Source organism: Lytechinus variegatus, chromosome 8 (assembly GCF_018143015.1).
Source record: "Lytechinus variegatus isolate NC3 chromosome 8, Lvar_3.0, whole genome shotgun sequence".
In the NCBI taxonomy this organism is placed as follows: domain Eukaryota; kingdom Metazoa; phylum Echinodermata; class Echinoidea; order Temnopleuroida; family Toxopneustidae; genus Lytechinus; species Lytechinus variegatus.
Genome location: NC_054747.1, coordinates 30,750,125 through 30,762,618, shown reverse-complemented (window position 1 = coordinate 30,762,618; position 12,494 = coordinate 30,750,125). Strand labels below are relative to the sequence as shown.

The window sequence follows — 12,494 nt, the reverse complement described above, 5'->3', positions numbered from 1 at the left end:
TTCAGAAAACAGAATGATGAAAGCGGGTGAGGGATCAAGGAGACGTCAACCCATAGGCGGCGGAAGCGGGGGGGGGGACGGGGGGACGTGTCCCCCCTAAATTTGAGGAGGGGGACGGTCCCCCCCTAAATTTGTAGTTGATGACCTTTTTTTTTTATTTTTCTTTTTTTTCTTTTTTTTTTGCTTGTCAGATTTTTTTCTTGGGTTGTCCCCTCCTAAAATTTTTGGTTTCCGCCGCCCTCCTCCTCACCACAATTTTTTAGGGGACCAGATAAAATTGGCGAGCAAGATAGCTAGTGAGCGATATTACAAATATCCAAAGTGTGATAGATTTTGACATATCAATATTCATAAAAAATAATGTTAGATTTCACCCTTAATTGCCTCTTTCCTTTTTTTGTTGATTGGTCGTGATTTTTCTAAGGGGGGAGGCAAGGGAGGCCCCAAGCCCCCCCCCCCTTACGCCACTTCTCCTCGCTGTACACCCACTCTATGTGTCAGTGGTGTAACTCCCAATTCCCAAATGAAAATTTGAGTTATCCCTGCAGGCCTTGCAGCCGACCGAGATTTACCAAGTCAAAGTTCACTTCCCCATTTCAGCCAAGCAGGTCTATCCCAAGCATGCCTCGATTATAAGAAGGTTAAAAACATTATTATGCAGTATACCAAGGTCACGTCTACCGGAGGCCGACGTGCCGCTGGTATAAAGGAAACCGTCTGTTTTATAGTTTCTATCAACATGATCAACGTGTCACTTGCGAATTTGTCCCAGAACTTGTTGAGAAGTGATTCCGGGGGGAAGAGGGGGGGGGGGGGGTCACCCCCTTTTACGGATTCATCATCTCGCCTTCTAAACGAACAAGGAATGGGTTCATGGTTGTACGCAGCTCAGGGGGCAGGGAGTAGTTGCACCCTGAAGTTGTGAAAATAAAAGTTGCACTTTTTACCCCCCCCAAAAAAAAAAATCCACAAATTCACCAATAGTGTAGGCCTATATGCACGAAATTCTTCATTTTCATTTAACAAACTACGGTATTAAGCGCCCCATTGACAAGCTTGGTTAGAACTCTCCCTGAAAAAAAGCCAAGTGCGTATATAATGAATTGGTTTTTCTTTTGATATGAGAGAATATTATCCAAAGTTTCTACTTTACTTAAACAAACATTCTTGTCGCGATAGTTTTTTAAGAATATGACCTATTTCCAATAATATTTAATATATACTTTTTCTATACTGGTATACAATCATGATCAAAGAAGCATTTCGAAACCAATTAATTGATCATGCCCATATATATTCACGGCCTGATATGACTGATGATGCAACATTTCGAAAAACAAACTGCGATTGAGCGAGCTAGGGGACAAAAATAATTTTACCTTTCAAATACAAAAAAAAATGATAGAATCTGAGATGATCTTCAGAAAATGAATTCATATCTCAGTACTTTTCCTTTACTTTTCTTTCTTTGTATATCATTCATGAAATATTTTGGAGATCTATGGCCCAACCAAGCCCCTATCTTTTGGCGGGGCCGGGCTCTTTACAAATCGGATAAAGAAGTGCTCCAAAGGGACAATGGTGACCCGGGGGGGGCACTCAGTATATAATGCATAGTGGGTATGTGCCGCGGAGGGGACCCCCATTTTCACACTCAATTTTCCATTTTCTTCTTATCGAGAAAAAAGAAGAGAGAAATCCGCTCCAAAGCTTCGCATATTTTTCGTTACGCCGCTCCGATCGCATTGAATGAGCTGCAATTTTGGTGAAAAGCGGCCGCAGAGTTCCCTGGCGGAGGCCGCGCTAGCTGCATCATGCACGCATGACCGTTCCATAGGGATGCATACGCACTCACACGGTGGCGATCCGTTCCAAGGACCCCCGTTTTCACAAACATTTGTCGTTCCGAAGCCCGTTCCGAGGACTCTCCTTTTTACAATAAGCCCGCTCCAAGGCCCCCGTTTTTTGTCTCGCCCGCGGCACACCCCCACCACTTTTTTGGTCGAGTGCCCCCCCGGGATGGTGACCCCCCCCCCACCCGCTGATTGACATCTGATCATCACACTTCGCGACCTATATTAGCCCCCCTTATAGAGGCATCCCAGATACGCCTTTGGGCCGGGCCAAGGCTTGTATTCGACTGGGAATCGTGATAGCTAGTGGAAGCAATGATCAGCTGTTCGGTGGCAACTGCTCTTGACTTTTAGGCCTAAGAATAGACCAGTCACTTCCATTAGGCAAAATGAGCACCACTATACATTAAAAGACCCTATTATAGATCTGCCCTTCTGATCCAGGTTTGATGTCATCCTTCGGGATAGTGACAATAATGCTGCTGATGCACCTGATGTTCGTACCATAGGAATATGATTGACTATAGCTGCTGCTTGAAAAGTGGATGAAGGAGGGAGGATACACTTGAATTTGAGTCAAGCTGTTTTCCAAGTTACCGTCGTCCCTTAAAGGCTCGGAATACGACATTACCTCAAGGACGTTGCCAAGGTTACATTTTCATCTCGCATTTCGATGAGGTCGGTCAAGGAATCATGGATCTCTTTCGGAGCAGACAGACGGTCCCAAAGATTGTTATAGTGTTTTCGGGTGCTCTCTTCCTATACTGTGTGGTCATACTGAAATCTTACCAGAGAAAACCGCCACCAACAGGTAAGATGGGGGGGGGGGTGGGTAGAGATCGATCTTGTTTGATTTTACGTCACAATCATGTTATTAACAAATTGATGGGATCGTGGCGAGGGTTGCGGAACCAGGGGGCGGGCCCCTTTAATGCACCACCCCCCCAAGTGAATGTGACCACTGATAAGAGCATTCCCTCCACTGTTCCACACCTTCTCTTAATTTATCTGGATCATATAGGTCTAGGCCTAATTTGAAAATAAACCCAACCTTGTGCCTATTAATAACCATAAACATGATAAATAACATTGATATCAACCGATAAACATTTTATCAACAGCACATAATCATTAATATACAAAGCACTTCCTGATGCCTTTCCTTATTTAACAAGTTTATGGGCATATATATAAGCCTATATACTCTAAAAACACTGAATAATTTTCCCCCTAATATTTGGTAAAAAGGGAATGCCTGTTTGTTGGGTATTTTTTTTTACCCATATTGGGCTATTTCAACGTTACACCTAGCTCCATGGTTACACTGCGTAAAATTTACAAAATATTGAGTATCTTTTTACCCAACAAATTGCATAATCCTATTTTACCCAATATTGGTTAAACCTTTTTGGGAGTGTAGGCCTATTAAACAAAAGTACCATGCTGTATAAGCCCACACAACCGTCTTGCTGTGGTAAAAATAAGTTAACTTTAAATAAATAAAGCTGTGGAAACAAAAAGAAGTTCGACAATAATTTTACAAATCAAGTATCCCACAGAACACACACTTTCCCGCCTTTTCTCAGAAACAGAAAAAAAGTGACAGCGATTACCGATGTGATAGTGTAGTAAGAATAATCAGAATGTGAGTATATAATAGGCCTACCATCATGATTATTCCACAGTAATGAAGAATACAGCGAAATAATTAAAACATATAATCCATTGCTTTTACTTGTTAACTTTAAGATACGAATGATATAGTATTGCTTTGCTTGAGACAGGTCACGATCAAATTTATTTGCTGACGAATCAAATCATTCTGAATTCAGATCGACTTGACCTAAATGTTGTATCATAAAATCCTGTCCCTTTGTTACTCTCAGTGGGCCATGCACTTCCGTAAGAGAATTTAGCACGAACTGCCTCCATATTTGCGATCGATATATTCAAGTCACAGTCAAATTCAGATTCACACATTCAAGTAGAAATGGCTATCATTCAGAGCTTATTTTGAATATAACAAAATACAGCACCTTGTTTTCAGACATAGACCCAATTGATTGAATGTTTATCTCATAAGGACTCGACATAAAGAGGATAAAGCAGACTATATACAACGAGTTGGTCTGGTATAATTTTGCCATTTATAGCCCAATTGCAATTATGTCTAATTAATGACTTAAAGAAAATCAGGACATTGAACTAAAAGCTATATAGTTAGACAAAGTAAGTATCAAGTGGTGATGTATACACCCGAACGGTAAGAGACGAAGTGGGTTTGGCCATTTTGGTGGTGTTAGACGATCTGAGAATGATAACATCTGTGATCAGGTGCAAGCAAACTTGTGTTATGAGTGTTAAGGTGGTGTAGCTAATATAGACCTAATTTTGTAATGGATATAGCCTACCAAAGTCGTTATATATTCGTTTATACTGGCTATGCTAATATGCTTGATTTCAATCTGCTTCATGTCTGGAAATCAGTTTGTATACCCTTGACCTAAACTAAACGGTATCAAGAGTCTGACATGCGACCATCTAACCCCATCTAAGCAGCTCTTTATAACACCATATAGGTGTAAAAGACTTGTCATGGAGGCGCTTTTGCAATTTAAAATTTAAATTAAAGGATTTCTGGCACACTTTTGATGAGTTTTGTGACGATCAATTTTCCAGTAAAAGTCCTAGTTTTCACCTTTTTTTTTGGGGGGGGGGGGGGACTGCTCCCTGTGGCCCCTTTGTACGGCGAAGGTATATTAAATAGGTACGTGGTTCTAGCGATGAATTAGATGCTGGATGATTATATTTCTCGATAATATACTGAAGTGATGATTGATCAATATTTTAAAGGAAGAAGAGGAAGGATATGGGTCGAGGCCGGAGTCACTCTTTATGTCAATATTTAGCCCGGATTCATGCTTTGAAATGATAAAGTGTATATCGCATACGCATATCTGTATATTGCTCTTGGATACATACGCACACACACACACACCCTCACACATATACATATATATATATATATATATATATATATATATATATATATATATATATATATATATATATATATATATATTTATATACTTTTAATTCACTTAAAATTGTATATTAATCGCTGTTCAGCTTTATGTGAAAACTATCCTTACAAACAGGGGCCTGCTTATTCATTTACCACCTCCCCTATACCCCTATAATGAATTTCATATATAGAAGGCATAGTATTTTAGGTAAAAATGTGATGTGATGTCTTTAACACTCTTAAGTATAATCCTTTTCATAATAATGATCATTCTTCATATGAGATAGATAACTTCTTCATGCTCTTCCCCCTCCATCACCGCTATGCTACACCCCTCCTCATGTTTCGTGTTAAATATCTCCATTTGCAGCAAAGCCCCCCTCGTTCAGTTCTTAAGAATATGGTTTCAGATTTTGTTACGTGCCACAAATTATAGAATTTTCCAATTCTGAGTGTCTCCTTTTCAGTTTTTTTTCCAGTAAATTTACAAAAGCGTGAAAATTACCATCACATTGTGATTTCACCCATGTTCAGCCCCCGCCCCCATTTTAAAATTAGTTGCCAGACCCCTGCTCCCATTCCCTTCCCTACATCCTATTTTCCTCCAACCCGTGGCCCATTCTCTGTCCCGCACCTACCCCCCCCCCTTGGTAAATTGCCAATTCGTCTACTCACCACATGGTCTACTTTCATTTTGTCTCATGCCATTCCGTCCATCAACATTTTTGTCTAACAACCATTTGATCCTATAACTATTTGGTCCAATAATCAGATCGTCTAATCACCATTTCGCATGTGACCATTTCATTTTCGTTCATTTTGCACAATTACAACTTCGTCCAAACGATCAAATGGTATAGATGGACTAATTCGCTATTGGACCAAGTGGTTAGAAGACGAAATGGTGACTGGACTAATTGGCAATTAGACCAGTGGATACGATTGCAGACTAAATGATTGAAGACAAGTTGGCAATTGGACGAATTGTCATTTAGACGAATTTGGAAATAACCCCTATACCACTCCTGCCAAAATTCCAATCGCTTTATATATATACCCCTCTTGTTTTGACGCTGCATGATGTTCGTTGACCTTATTCATGAACTTGATTGACCTCAATGACCTTACATCTTCAGGGAAATGAAAATAACATCTGTTTCTTTATTTTCGTCTCCCCCACTTCCCTCGATCGGGCCTGCCTCGTCTGATTTCATATAGGTGTGATGAATTTTAAAGATAAAGCTGAGCCATGGGTCCTGTAACACAAAGGTTAACAATCAATCGTACACTTGACTTTTATGATTGATTGTGCACTGAAGTCAATGCAATCAATCGTACAAAAATGTTCTACAATCATAACTAAGCTTTGTGTTTCGGACCCATGATCAGGCATCAAGCATTGGGTAAGACATGATTACAATGATAAGCAATATGAAAAACAATTAATATGCAAATGAAAGAGTTGACGATCGATGTCACTTATTCACTTGTCATGTTTGTGTTGATGAACGAGATATGCAAATCCACATGATCAGGGAGGAGTCCAACTATTACCCACTTTATGATAAGGAGAATATAAAAGTTTTTATATTTTGTATAATACAAACCAAAAGAAATATAGTGGGCGGGTGACGTCATCGCAAGCGGCGGATGTGCGAAACTTTGAAATGTCATATACTTCCGATTTTGATGAAAATTGATATTCAGCTAGAATTGATATTCTAGTTTGTTTGAATCTTTTTTTATCTTTGCATTCGAATTGACTTATTTGTTGGGACGTATTCTTTGTTTAAAGGACAAGTCCACCCCAACCATTAGTTGATTTGAATAAAGAGAGAAAAATCTAACAAGCATAACACTGAAAATTTCATCAAAATCGGATGATATTTTAAAGTTTCGCTTAAATTCACAAAACAGTTATATGCACATCCAGGTCAGTATGCGAATGAGGAGACTGATGATGTCATTCACTCACTATTTCTTTTGTATCTTATTATATGAAATATTATAATTTTCTCCTCATTGTCAAGTGAAACACCGATTAATTCCTCCCTGAACACATGGAATTAGCATTGTTTAATATGCTTCATTTGGTCCTTGTTGTCAAATCTGTAAAAAATAAACATTGTATCATTCAAACAATAAAAAAACAAAAGAAATAGTGAGTGATGGACATCATCGACTGTCTCAATTGCATGTCACTGAGATGTGCACATAACTGTTTCTTGAAAAATAAGCGAAACTTGAAAATGTCATAACTTTCTTATTGTACATCCGATTTTGATGAAATTTTTAGCGTATTGCTAATTTGATTTTTCTCTTTTTTTTCAAATCATCATTTTTCTTGGGTGGACTTGACCTTTAAGTGAGGAAAGTGACGGGATTTATCTGCAGTTTACAGTACAGGCCATATTGGTGTATTAATTGTTGCAGGGGCGGCTCCATGATTTAATGGGGGCGGGGAGGAAGATGGGGTGGTGAACCCGGGTGCAAGACGACCTCAACGTAGCTTTTTTTTGTCGCCTGGTATTAATGGATTAATAACAGTTAAACTATTATCATACCTCTCCAACTCTTATTTTTATATTCCTTCTTTCTTCCACATTCTTCCTCTGACCCTCCTCTTTCATTAACAACCGTAAATCTATGGTGGTGGTGGGGGAGGTGCCCGGGGGGCCACTTACATTGACGAGTGGATACCATGCGTGACCAAAAAAACACGTAAAAAGGATGTCTTTTTCACGATAGGGCACGTTACGTACGTAACGTGATAAGGGTGTCAAAAACACAAAAATAATGAAAAAAGGGTATCTATTTCGCTAGGAAAATTACGTGTTTAGGGTCGAATTTGCGGGGATGATAAAACAAAGATAGAATGTTTTATAAAGGATGTCTTTTTTGCCCCAACACTTCGTGTTTAGGGTCCGATTTGCGCGAGGTGTAGAAGGTGGGGTCGTACTAAACCAAATAAGGTAAAGCCGACGACCGAAGGACCCGTAACAATAAAACATTCCTTTACTTGTTTAGGGGTTCATTTCAGGGAACATTTGCCAAGAGTATCGTTTTGTTTCCAATACTTGTTAAGGGTAGGGTTTCAAACGCCAATACTTGTTAAGGGGTGCATTTTCAGAAAATGGAAATTACGTGTTTAGGGTGCTTTTCGAGACCCCATGGTCGCGCATGGTATCCACTCGTGAATGGAAGTGGCCCCCCCGGGGGAGGTGGTGGGTCACCGTGGGTGCCCCTGTCCCCTGTAGCGATGCACCTGTAGAGCTGTATCGGTATTAAGCTATGTCTGTCTGCGATGAAAGTGTCACATATAATGAATAGAGAGGCGGAACAAGTCGATCCGCCCCTCCTCCCTTTCGGCGGACGAGGTTGTCGTCCATGGGTAACGCCTGGTGCCCCCTTTAATCGAAGTCAATCATCATGTGGAATGTGTTCTCATTCGAATATTTCTCCTGCCCATTGAATCTTTCAAAACCATTAATGTTAATTTAAATCCACTAACATTTATTCTGATCAAATCATCATTTAATCATCTCCAATGCAATTTATACCCCAACAGTAAAATCGTTATATGAAGACAAATTACCATTCAACGCATTCAACCAATCTTTTGAATTACGTGAAATCATTATAAAATTTGAATGTAGGCCTATAGCGAATTTGCTGTTTTAAGTCAATAATTCGCCTCTATTTCATGATGATGTTAAAAATATATATTCAAAGCCCTTTAAACATAATCTAGAAAGCCACTAGACTAGGAATATAAATGTCTCTTTCGCCGGCTCTTTCGTCATTTTCTTTACAGGAGAACCCGTCGACTGGAAGCATCTCCCACCGAGACCTCACTTCCCGAAACACGTCCCCATTCCGCTTCCATCACCTACCCCCTTCGATGGGCTCGACCCGGCGATCTTCACAACGAACCGGACAATCGAAGACCCGGTCATCTTGGAGCGATTGTACCGGCAGCTTCGGATCGTAACCGCTTTTTCCCAGAACCATTATAAAGAAGCACTGGGACTCATCGGAACGGTTCAAAAAGAGATGCCGGATAAGGATCTTGTGATTTACGATCTCGGGATAGATGCGGATACTATATACAAGGTAGCCGATATATTGATATTAGGCCTAGTGGTACTGACGACGGCGACGATGATAATACTGATGGAAATAAAATGTATGATGATATGTATGTTATTGTTGATGATGCTGATGATGATGGCGACGATTGATGAGAAGATGACGACGATGAGAACGGTGATGATGACAAGGAAGAGGTTGATATGTTGATAATAATTATGATAATGGGGGATAATGATGATGGATAAGGAGAAAGGGAAGAAAAAGGAGATGATAGAGACGGTGAAAAGGATGATGACTGATGCAGATGATGACGACTATTATTATTATGGTTAAGTGATGATGACGGTAATGATAATCTCGATCTTGTCGTTCTTGAGTATACTGCTGATTACCGTAGCCAAATTACATTGCATCTGCATGTACTTGGATACACCCACACTCGGAGCCCCAATCACTAAAAAGTTTTCACTACTGAAAAACAATAATTTAAAACAAACCTTTTTTTTCCATCCATGATTAACAGGTTAAAAAGCTGTGCCACGTTGAAGTAAGAAGTTTTCCGTTTGATGAATATCCACCCCATGTGAAGGATCTACATACATACGCTTGGAAAGTCATCATCATTAATGTAAGAAAATGATATGATCTGGGAGTTTAACCACGGGCCTACTTAGTATAAAAATATGATACGTAACTATGTGCCGCTGTCGAGACCCACATTTTCAGCCTTAATTTCCTTTCCAGAGCATCACCAATTTAGAAAGCCGTAGAAAGTCCTATTTTTCCCCATTCCACAGGCCCTCAGAAATTGATGTTTCTCTTTTCGGTGCGCTTGTTCCGGAGGCCCCCATAATGGTGTGGTCAGATCCAGAGCATTGCATTTTTAGCAATCGTTGATCTAAGAGCCATTCCGGAGAGCCCCATTTTACAACAAAGATTTAGTTCCAGAGCCCCCTATTTTCGACTTTGTGTGGCACATAGGTATCACAGGGGCCGTGGAAGCGGGGGGGGGGGGGGGCACTTTTCAGCCCCGTGCATTTTTTCCAAAACCGTGTACAAACAAGTAAAAATGACCATATGATTGTGATTTTTTGCACGGTAAGCCCCCCCCACTTTGAAAACCGTTCCGCGGCCCCTGTATTATTAATCATGAACTCATCTGCATGGGCCCCGTAAAATCGATTATGGGCTGATAAGTTACGTTATATGCATATGTTTTAAAAAAAAAGAGAGAAGAAAAACCAACACAATCGATAACTAAATTCCACAATTGATTTTACTCTAAATTCACGTTGAGACGAAATTAGGATATAGATAAATCGTAGACAGTATTTTCTAGACATTCGAATACACCTTTATCTATGTATCAAGTCTCTAAATGGTATACGCCTACTTGTAATCGGACTATAGATATTGTTTATATATGCATTCGTTATTTTTAAGAGTCCATAAAAAGAGAAGAATCATTTCAAATTTTTAATTCATCACAACTCATTCTTTTTTCTCAAACAACATATTTTTATGTAGGGGTCCCATTCATTTGGAAATTAAGCTCCCTCCAAATATTAGTGCAAAACCCTTCAAAGCTTTAAGACATTTAAAAATCCATTTAATGCAGAAAGTCTCATAGTAATACTGATAAATCTACAATTATGTTTGTTCTGTATTTCCTGACCGCATTTGGTTTTTTTTATTCTGTTGTTTTGTGTTAATTTAAGGATCACTAAGTTCTTTGCAACTTTCAAGTTATCCCTCCACTAATCTAAATACACTCACTTGTGTTATCATGCATTTTATTGAAATATTTATACTTGTTGATTTGTATGTTTTTTTTATAAAGATTGTGATAAATAAAGTTTCAATTTCAGTCAATTTCAAAATTTTACTTTAAGAGATAAAGAGAGCCGACTCAGGCTATGTTCAATAAATTTCCTCTATAACGGTTACTGCCATTAGTAGCTGCAAAAAGGCAATGCCAATTAAAATCAAGTCGGTTAGTGATTGTTTTCTTATGTTTTTATTTTATTTTTTCTTTTCATTCTGTCAGGCGACCCTTCAGGAATTCGGTTCCATCTTCTGGGCAGACTCTTCCATTCGCTTCAAGAAATCGTTACGTGATCTTATTCCTTACGTCACCCGTCACAAAGGATATATGACCCATTTTCACTCATTTGATCCGCGTGGAACCCAAGACACCCCGAAGGGCCACATCTATTACTTCACCTCTCCAAAAATGTTTTCTGCTCTTGGAGTCAAGCGACCCGAGTATTTTGAGTCACGAAATATCACTCCGCATGCGGCGGCGAACAGACAAATATTTATCGGGAATCCCCTTTTGCGGGAAAAGTTGGTTGACCCCTTATTAGCATGCGCGCTCGATCGCGCGTGTATCGCTCCAACCGGCGCGCGGTTGGGGAAGCACCGTTTCGATGCATCCGCTTTGTCGTTGCTCTTGTACAAGAATCTGAGGGGAGAGTGGTCATCAGCGAACAACGACAATACAGTCTTTGACGACGTTGTTGATATACGACGAACCACAGTCGACTGGCATTTAGCCCGTTATTGCGAATCAACTCAAAATGTGAAGTGATGCAGCTGGGCCAAATTATTTGCGGAAACGCGTGACTCAATACGAATGACAGATGTATATTTATAAACGAAATCTCTAAAGAAGTATGGTGAGCAGCTTTAGGCCTCCATGCCTCCCCCAAATAATGATTGTCAGCTTCCCCTGCTTTCATTTTAGCCTACCACATCTTTTGTGATAATGGAATATTGGTTCCCTTTTAGAACAAGGCTTTTTATGATTTTTTTTTATTTCTTACGTTTTGTCAATTACCCCTCCCCCTCAGAAAGGGATATTGTCCCAATCAAATTGAAAAAAAAAAATATTTGATGCCCCGCAATCCAATGTAATTGTTTACCTTTCCCCCATGAATTCCAAGTCAATTCCAGAGCAAATATCAACTTGGTAAAACAAAATGCATTTGAAAATTATTGGCGGACAAGTAGGACCTAATAGGCATTTGCTTTTTTTCTCGCTTTTTCATATTGTCACAACGTACGCCTACCTATTAATTTATCGGCTTGATGAATTAATTTTGAAAGTGAAAATAATTTGATGAAGCATCAATAAAATTTTGTAGGTCGAGACGAAATATTTTTCATTGAATGTTTCAAAATGTTATTAAGGTGGCAGAAATTTTTTTAAATTAATGAGGGAGCTTTTTATATGACATGATTGAAAATGCTTGCTTTCTTTCCCTATCTAATTTTTAAATTGATAATCTTAAAGTATATTTTTTAAATCGTCATCACGGAAAGCAAGAAAAGAGGGAGAGAAGAAACTTGATCAATCAATCTGGAATAAAAGAGAGAGAGAGAGAGAGGGGTAAATGCTAAAGGTACGATAATACGCCAGTGGCGGACTGTACCAGCCTGGAAGAAGAAGGAGAGGGGGGGGGGACTTAAAACCGACTCAAAGAGAGAGGGGGAGATATGCTGATGCGGGTCCATTAAAAAAA

At 39.4% G+C, this 12,494-nt stretch overlaps 1 protein-coding gene across 1 annotated transcript; it reads left to right on the top strand.

The window, feature by feature from the left end:
- Window positions 1-2,138: 2,138 nt before the first annotated feature.
- On the top strand, window positions 2,139-11,849 carry LOC121420814. Its single transcript, XM_041615447.1, has 4 exons — window positions 2,139-2,664; window positions 8,693-8,991; window positions 9,494-9,598; window positions 11,018-11,849. Exons 1-4 carry the CDS (start codon window positions 2,547-2,549, stop codon window positions 11,558-11,560), a joined length of 1,065 nt encoding a protein of 354 aa, XP_041471381.1. The 5' UTR covers window positions 2,139-2,546; the 3' UTR covers window positions 11,561-11,849.
- The last annotated feature ends 645 nt before the right edge of the window (window positions 11,850-12,494 follow it).